The 8,614-nt window shown below is 29.5% G+C and overlaps 1 protein-coding gene across 1 annotated transcript; it reads left to right on the top strand.

Annotated features, from left to right (window-relative positions):
• Positions 1–681: 681 nt before the first annotated feature.
• On the top strand, positions 682–2,769 carry LOC108201620 (CASP-like protein 1D1). The gene is made up of 4 exons (XM_017369908.2): positions 682–1,027; positions 1,357–1,486; positions 1,574–1,670; positions 2,452–2,769. The coding sequence occupies exons 1-4, from the start codon at positions 783–785 to the stop codon at positions 2,676–2,678; spliced, it is 699 nt and encodes a 232-aa protein (XP_017225397.1). The 5' UTR covers positions 682–782; the 3' UTR covers positions 2,679–2,769.
• The last annotated feature ends 5,845 nt before the right edge of the window (positions 2,770–8,614 follow it).

Raw genomic sequence — 8,614 nt, 5'->3', positions numbered from 1 at the left:
TAAGATTTATTTATATTATCAGAGAGTATATATAAAAATATAAAGGGAATTTAACAAAAATACCACATTTTTTTAAGTTTTTTTGTGATTTTACTATCTTTTGAAAAAAATTACAAAAATACTAACCTTTTTAAAAATATTTACAAAAATACGGTATGCAAGATGCAAGTTAATTGGCCTGCGGATATGGTTGCATCTGGTTGCGAATATGGTTGCATGTTTGCAACCGGTTGCATACAGTATTTTTGCAAATATTTTCTAAAGTTTGATAATATTTAAAAATGATGTAGTATTTTTGCAAAAACAATTTTGGACTTAGATATTTATGAAAAACCCCAAATATAAAATGGTTGAATTTTTTTCCCGAGGAATAGGTAACTCTTTCCAAGAAATTGGTGGTATTATACTTTTGAACCTTTTTTTTCATTTGTATCACTAGTTCTTACAATAATAATTTAAGTTTATAGCAGTGGTTCGGGAGTGTGGCACGCAGTACCGTGCTTTTACTCCAATTATGTGTTCTTGTTTTATATCTTAAAATTGGATGCATTTAGCTCTGGAAACGTTTAACAATACACTTGAAGAAAATCATTAATTAATTTATCATCACCACCAATAAGGTAACGATAGAGCTCATATTCACAACTCATGCAACTCTATAAATAGTGCTTTAAAACGTCTTAATTCTTAAGAAACCTCAAGCTTTCAGATTTCTTCAACTCTTCTTTCTACTCTGCTTCATACATTTATTTAAGGAAGAAGAGTGGTATAAATATTAAGTGATGTCTTCCATTAACCCCGAATCACAATCAATGGCTCAAGACCATAAAAAGAATGGTCATGGCAGCTATAAACAAGAAAAATATGCGAGGGTCATTGAAGTCGTGCTGAGGTTCATTTTGTTCTTAACAGCTTTAGCTCCCGTTATACTCCTTGCCACTAGTAAGCAAACGGTGTTTTTTCGAATACCGTTCCCTCCTTATGGAATGTCAGTTTCTGCTAAATTCACTACTATGCCTGCCTTGGTGTAAGCTATCTACAAGCAAATCTGTTTCTTGTTCGTCAGAATATTACTTGTTCTTTCAAAGGGTTCCTTTCGACATGATTTTGCTAGTGTAGATGCAGGAGCGGATCTAGTAAGAGGCAAGGAGGACACGTGTCCTCCCTAATTTTTTTTTTCCTTTTTTTACCATTCTAAATTTGCAAAAGTTAAAAATATATAGGTGTTTTACTTAGTGCCTCCTAAAGTTCGAATACTAGATCCGCCCCTGTGTAGATGGGAAATTCATGTATATATCACCACTTTGAGCAGTTTTTGCTAGAGAGTAACAAAAGAATTGCTCAATGCTGTGGCAGGTATGAGATATCAGCGCTTTCAGTGGCTTGCTTATACAGCATTATCACAGGGATCATATCCCTTTTTTCTTTCATGAAGGGAGCAAAAAGATCAGCAAAACTAACGTTTACTATTTTTGTGATGGATTTGGTAAGGTTTCCAACATCACTATTTCAAATTAATGGAGTTTATAGTATTTTTATGGAAAATATTTTTTCCAACAAATATGTGGCACAGCTACTAGTTGGGATCGTAGCAGCAGCAGCAGGAGCAGGAGGAGAAGCTGCTTACATAGGACTCAGAGGAAACAAAGCTGCAAAATGGCCCAAGATCTGTACTGTCTATGATACCTTTTGTCTCCATGCATGTCGGATTCTCTTGCCTCATTTCAAGCTTTGCAGCCATGACACTAATATCGCTTATTGTTCTCTATGTTTTTACCCTTTTACCTTGATCAGAACTAGTGATGTACTATATGCCGTGTATCTTAATTTACATCATGTTGCTTTTCCTTTATTTTTTAACATTCTAGCCTTCACTTATGTTCTAAAGATATTTTGATTTGAGGTGGTTGTGTGAAAGTTCTTGTACAACTCATTTTATTCCATAAATACTTGAATAATATAGATTTAGACTACGGATTTAGTTTCACTAAACTTCTGTTAAATCAGAAATTTGAAAGTCAGATTTATTTTGAATATGAGTACTTTTATAAAAAATTTAACTACTACTTTTTTATGCCAAATTTCATATATTATTTGAGATTAGTTATACCACATGAAAAAAAATATTATATGGATATATATTATTATTATTTAAAAATAAATATGTATATTGCTTGACGTAAAACAGATAGTGGATTTGTTTTTGTCTTTTATTGAATCTTTTTCACGGATCGATAGATAATTTGATAAGCCAATGATTTTTTTTCGTGTTTCAGAATACGGTTAACCAACATGTTAACTAATCGATTACGATAAATTGGATCGGATTTTGCAGTTTTTTCTTCTGCAGTATCTCAACGTGACATGAGCGTGAAGGGGGTTCAAGAATCCGTTTTATTTTTTTATAAGGGCTAAAATCACTTATTTTGGCTTTTTTACTCTATATTGTAGGGTGGATCTCCAAAGATATGAAAGATCTCCCTCCAAGCACCGTACATACCACTTTCATCGAATACGGCTTTGTGCAGAATTCTATATGTATCTATGAAATCGAGTATGGAATTTTGTTCACTCACTTTAAATTGAGTATCCGTTTCCCTCCTTTTCCTGCTAGGATTGAAAATCCTGTATTTTACATATCCATACGATTTAGTCCTTGTGTTTCCCAAATAGTGTAAAAAAAAGTGCTTCGAATCACTGCTACTTGACTCAGACTTGTTCTAAAAAAGTTGAGGTATTTAAATTTAATGTTATAATTCTAAATTTTGGGTAAACAAATAGGAATATAGATCTAACATAGTAATATTTAATTTTTACTGAAAAACAATAATTTTTATTCATCTTGCTGAGGGCTTCAATTTTTCTTTAACATTAGGCCTGATAAGTTCCATCTCAACAAAATATAATTATTTCCATTCAATGGAAGAAATGATGTATAGTTACATGATTTCTAAGGGGTTTGTAATTTCCCATTCTGTGAGCTAGCTGCTTGCGGAAAAAGCAAAAGTGGCTTGTGTGTTCTCAGTATTTGCTCATTGTACAGATAGCTGACTTGCATGCTATATTGATATGTTTTCGGACTTCGATGGGTGAGTTTTCAGGAATACTTAGCGCACAAATTTTTTAATATCTATTTTCTTTTTTTTAACCGAGTACATATGTACAAATTGCAATTATGTTTGTATATTATGAGTTTGGACATCATCAACTCAGATTTATGATTACGTTATCAAATCTTAAACAAGGAGAGATTATTGGAAATAAAAAGTTGATGATGTGAATATATATGTATTTATCAAAATCGGTTATTCGACGAATTTTATATAGTCGGTTATTCATAGAAATTTAATATTTAAAAACAAAAATTTGTCTAAAAATATTTGTATGCAAAATTAAGATTTCTTCTTTTTCAATGAATTATTAAATAAATATTTAAAGTGTATAAACATATATATTGTAAAAATATTATTTAGTATTGAATTTTATAAATTACTTGTGAATTTATAAACTCATCCATATATATGACACTAAGTATACTATAAATGTGAATCCATTTGAACAAATTAATACTATAAAATTAACTACTTATGATTCACTTATTTTCTAACACAAGTATAATATAATAATTAGTTTTAATAATATTAATTTTCCCACACCAACTAACCTAAAAAAAGCATATAATGGCCTAAATCATATGGGATATGTAATGGACCTAAAAAATTTGCACCTAGTTTGACTTGGGCATTATGTAGTTGGGCTCTGTGTCATTTATCCACCTCCTAGCACCTTCAGGTGTGTTCCAGAAATTTCCTATGTATCTGTATAAACACTCCATTTTATAGGTGATTGGATATAATATTATAACTCTAAATTAAGTTATATAAACTTTTCTCTCATTATTGTTTTCGGTTTTAACACCACCATCAAAAACATCAAAAACATTCAAATGTGTGGATTATTTGTTATTCTTTCTCCATCCATTAATCCTTATTGGAATGAGTGTATTATCCATTTGATATATACGTGTGTATTATTAGTTATTCTTTCTCCATCCATTTGCTCTTCAAAAGTTTATGGTATGTGTTTACATATATGTATATGTATGATTGTATTATCCATTTGATAGATTTGTGTGTGTATCTATATGTATATGGACATTCATATTAGTAAAGAAATAATGCTTATCTATTTTTATAACAACTCATAAAAAACCCCTTATAAAATGTTTTTTCATTTTCTTCTTGATAAATAAAAACAGTAGTCAATTGTGCCTCTTAGCTTAAATCGGATATTAGTGAAAATATAAATATATAGTTGCAATTATTTTGACATGATGTGATGATATCATATTGATATTATCGATGAGCCTATAATTATGAATCTAAAATTATGTAGTTGTTACTCTTCCTGTGTAACTCCGCTCAAATTTTTGATATTTAAAACTTTTTTATCGTCATTACAGTTACTTATCAAATATGTTAAACAAAATTATAAACTGATTTTTTTTCCTCAGGTAACTATAAACTTTTATTACCAAAACAATGAAGAATATGATACAGGGGGGAATATATAGATCGGGCAGGGTTTGGACAAGCTTACGTCACTTACAAAATTTTTTTTTTAATTTTTTATATATATTAGTTATTAGTTATATAACTTATTCAGGTTGAAAATAATTGAAAATACATCACTATTTTATTTGAAAATATATAAATAAACTATGTGTTCAATACATATAACTAATTAGACATTGAGTTGGATAGGCAATTGATATGGACTAAAATGTCTCATGAAAACTACTTATTGTTTAACTGAAAGGAATCGTGTAAATTCGGTTCGATCCTAATTTTTTAGAAATTCGGTCTATTCGGTCTGGACCGAAATAAAATTTGTGTTGTCCTTAAAAATATTTCAATCCAGACCGAATATTACAAACAATATATAACATATATTTATATAATATATATTCTATATACATTTTATATATTGTAATAATAATATATAATTTATAAATTTTAATTAAATCTATTTTTGATGAAGTGTGGGTGATTAACAAATATTATTACTATTTTTAAATAATTCATAAAATATAGCTTTATTTATAATATTTATCAAATATGTTAAACAAAATTATAAACTGATTTTTTTTCCTCAGGTAACTATAAACTTTCATTACCAAAACAATGAAGAATATGCTCCAATCAAATATCAGGTATGGATTCCAATTTTAATGACATGCTTATTAATATATAAATTTTAATAATAAATTAAAATTAGTTTTGAATTGCTTGTATATAGTAGAATCACACACACACACATATATAATCATAATAAAATTGTATCTATGCATTATCTAAATAATAATCATCTAAGTTCTTTTTTTTTTCATGTTTCATGGTACAGAGCTCTTACACTCAGATATTCTGGGTGTGGGAGAAGACAATTGGAGCTACTGGTATAACATATCTAATTAGTATATATTCTTCACTTAGCTATGTAAAATTATATACTAATTATCATTTTATTATGTAATAGCCTTTCTTGCCCGCGCTCTGCGAGCGGGCGTATAATTTTTTTTCTTTTAAAAAAAAATTCATCATACATATCAATACCTAATAATGATCAATAAAATCGTTCGTACGTATGTGACATCTTTCAATATTTATCATTTATTCACAAAAAGTTGTTAATATTATATTAAAATTATTCTAATCTAAATTTTGATAATCTGCCTTTGTAACCATTTTTTCAATATAGGCTTGACGGTTAGATATTAAGAATAAGCTGTCTTTGCAACCTTTTTTTCAAATTTTTGTTATAGTTGAGTAAATAATATTACTCCTCAAAAGTAGTGACGGTTTAAGTGAAAACTAAATTGTAGTTTTGTAAGTATGTTATATTTGGATTATATAATTTTTATATAATTATAATGAATATGATTATGTATTTTATATTAAAAATATGTTAGTAAAAATAAGACAGGAAAAATAAGTTTATATTTACAAAAAATTGAAGGAAGACCGTTACTCCTAAATAGAATATAGAATCTGTAAGATTTACAAAAGATTAATGTAATTAAAAATTACCAAAGCAGACGCATCACTCTTGCTGAAGTGACCTTTCCATAAGTACCAAAGATTTGTTCTAATTTTCTGTCAACGATGGATATATTGAGATTCTTCACAAATAGATTTGAGGCCTTCTGTTTTTGAGTGTGGTAGTTAAGCAAATTTTTATTAGTATATACCAAGTGATCTTTCCTTTCAGCTTTCCTTTGAGCCTTCCCACATACAGCTTATTTGATCTTGTTTGGACAATGAAAAAGCATTTAAGTAGCAAGACCTCCAACGTATAGGAGAGGAACTGTATGGGACGTGCACATTTTATAAGCCGCACATTGTAGGGAAGTCCGAAACATGTGATGAAACCATAAACAACTAACTAAAATTGAAGCAGGGGAAATTAACATAATGCAAATGACCCTAAAGTTACAAATTAAAACATCGCAAAACTACATAAGAATCTCTGCAGAAATACAGAAAGAGAAGGTGATGGCTAACTCTGCAGAAATACAATTGCTTTCCCTCAACAAATGTTTGATGAAAAGCAGCTATAGTAGACAAAGCGGCATCCTCAGAATCAAATTGCACAAATCCAAAGCCCTTACTCTTGCCATATTCCTCAGCCACCTTGCAAAAAAGTATAGTTCCATATTCGGAGAAAATGGTGTGCAAGCCAGCATTGGTGATCGAAGAGTCAAGGTTCTCATTCCACAGTGCAAGATTATCAATTCCTTTCCCTGAGTCTGTAACTTACAAATTATATCATTGTCTGTAACTTACAAATTATATCATTATAACTTTTTTCATCACCCGGGTCATGCTCCTTCTCTCAAACCAACTGAAACTAACATGTTAAGAATCAATCGGATGGTATGACAACAAACTTCGTACAGCTTTAGATATGTCATCAATAGAGTTGCACTATTTTGTCAATAGAGTTGTCGTATTTCCAAGTGTCTCTAATGCTTGATGACACTGATATACAGATTCTGAACGTAACTGCCTGTCAATGTATCACACTTTTAATCTGAATCAAGTAAAACCTACCTGCCGGATTGAATTTAAAGCCAAGTATCATGTACTGTAGCAGTGCATTGAAATTAGATGAATATCAACATTCCCTCATTGGGCCAAGTGCTCCACACAAATTTCATAAAAGAAACCTTATAGAAACTGCCATCCAGAAGCTTGTACTAACACCAAAAGAGTGTTAAAAATAACCCTGTGATCACCAAAAGATATGGAGGCAAAGATTATTAACACATACCTACAATATCAATGAATATCTTTGAAAACTCGGGATCACAAAACTAACACTGAATTGTGCCAAGTATAATCACAGGCTTTCGACCATAACGATCGGCCAAAATTCCCCAAAGCACGGATGTCAGAGCTCTTCCAAACATAAATGAGGAACCTGATAGGATAACAAATATTGAAAGCAACAACAATATAGAATGGATGCGAAATTTACATAGATATTTCTTAGAAACTTGCTTAGAAATCCAGCATAGTAAACAGTGTCCTCCTCCCTTTCTGCAACATGGGAGTCCTTTATTTGTAGTACAGGGTATTTGGAAACATCGTAAATAGAAGATCTACGAATGTATTTAATAGGGTCATAAAATATACAAAAGAAATTAAACAGGGTGGATATCGGTAAATAACCTTTTTGAAATATCTGTTTATGAAAGTTAGTTACATTTTTCCATAATTTAGGGGATACATATAAATTTAAAAATTTTAAACTGCACATGAAGATAACCTTCTTAAAAATATTTGTTTATGGAAGTTAGCTACAATTTTTCCATGGTTTAAGGGTTATATAAACTTGTAAATTTTAAACTGATATATAACTACAATCCGTGGATTTGGTTTGTTTGGTGATCCAAAATCCGACCCATTCACCTGTTAGCTAGATCTTGCAAAACTTGTACTCAGCAGACTCGGTTCATGGTGTAAAAATATTTCAATCCAGACCGAATATTACAAACAATATATAACATATATTTATATAATATATATTCTATATACATTTTATATATTGTAATAATAATATATAATTTATAAATTTTAATTAAATCTATTTTTGATGAAGTGTGGGTGATTAACAAATATTATTACTATTTTTAAATAATTCATAAAATATAGCTTTATTTATAATATTTATCAAATATGTTAAACAAAATTATAAACTGATTTTTTTTCCTCAGGTAACTATAAACTTTCATTACCAAAACAATGAAGAATATGCTCCAATCAAATATCAGGTATGGATTCCAATTTTAATGACATGCTTATTAATATATAAATTTTAATAATAAATTAAAATTAGTTTTGAATTGCTTGTATATAGTAGAATCACACACACACACACATATATAATCATAATAAAATTGTATCTATGCATTATCTAAATAATAATCATCTAAGTTCTTTTTTTTTTCATGTTTCATGGTACAGAGCTCTTACACTCAGATATTCTGGGTGTGGGAGAAGACAATTGGAGCTACTGGTATAACATATCTAATTAGTATATATTCTTCACTTAG

This window comes from Daucus carota, chromosome 9 (assembly GCF_001625215.2).
Source record: "Daucus carota subsp. sativus chromosome 9, DH1 v3.0, whole genome shotgun sequence".
NCBI classification, from domain to species: domain Eukaryota; kingdom Viridiplantae; phylum Streptophyta; class Magnoliopsida; order Apiales; family Apiaceae; genus Daucus; species Daucus carota.
The sequence above is the reverse complement of the archived record's forward strand: the minus strand, read 5'-3'. Positions and strand labels throughout refer to the sequence as shown.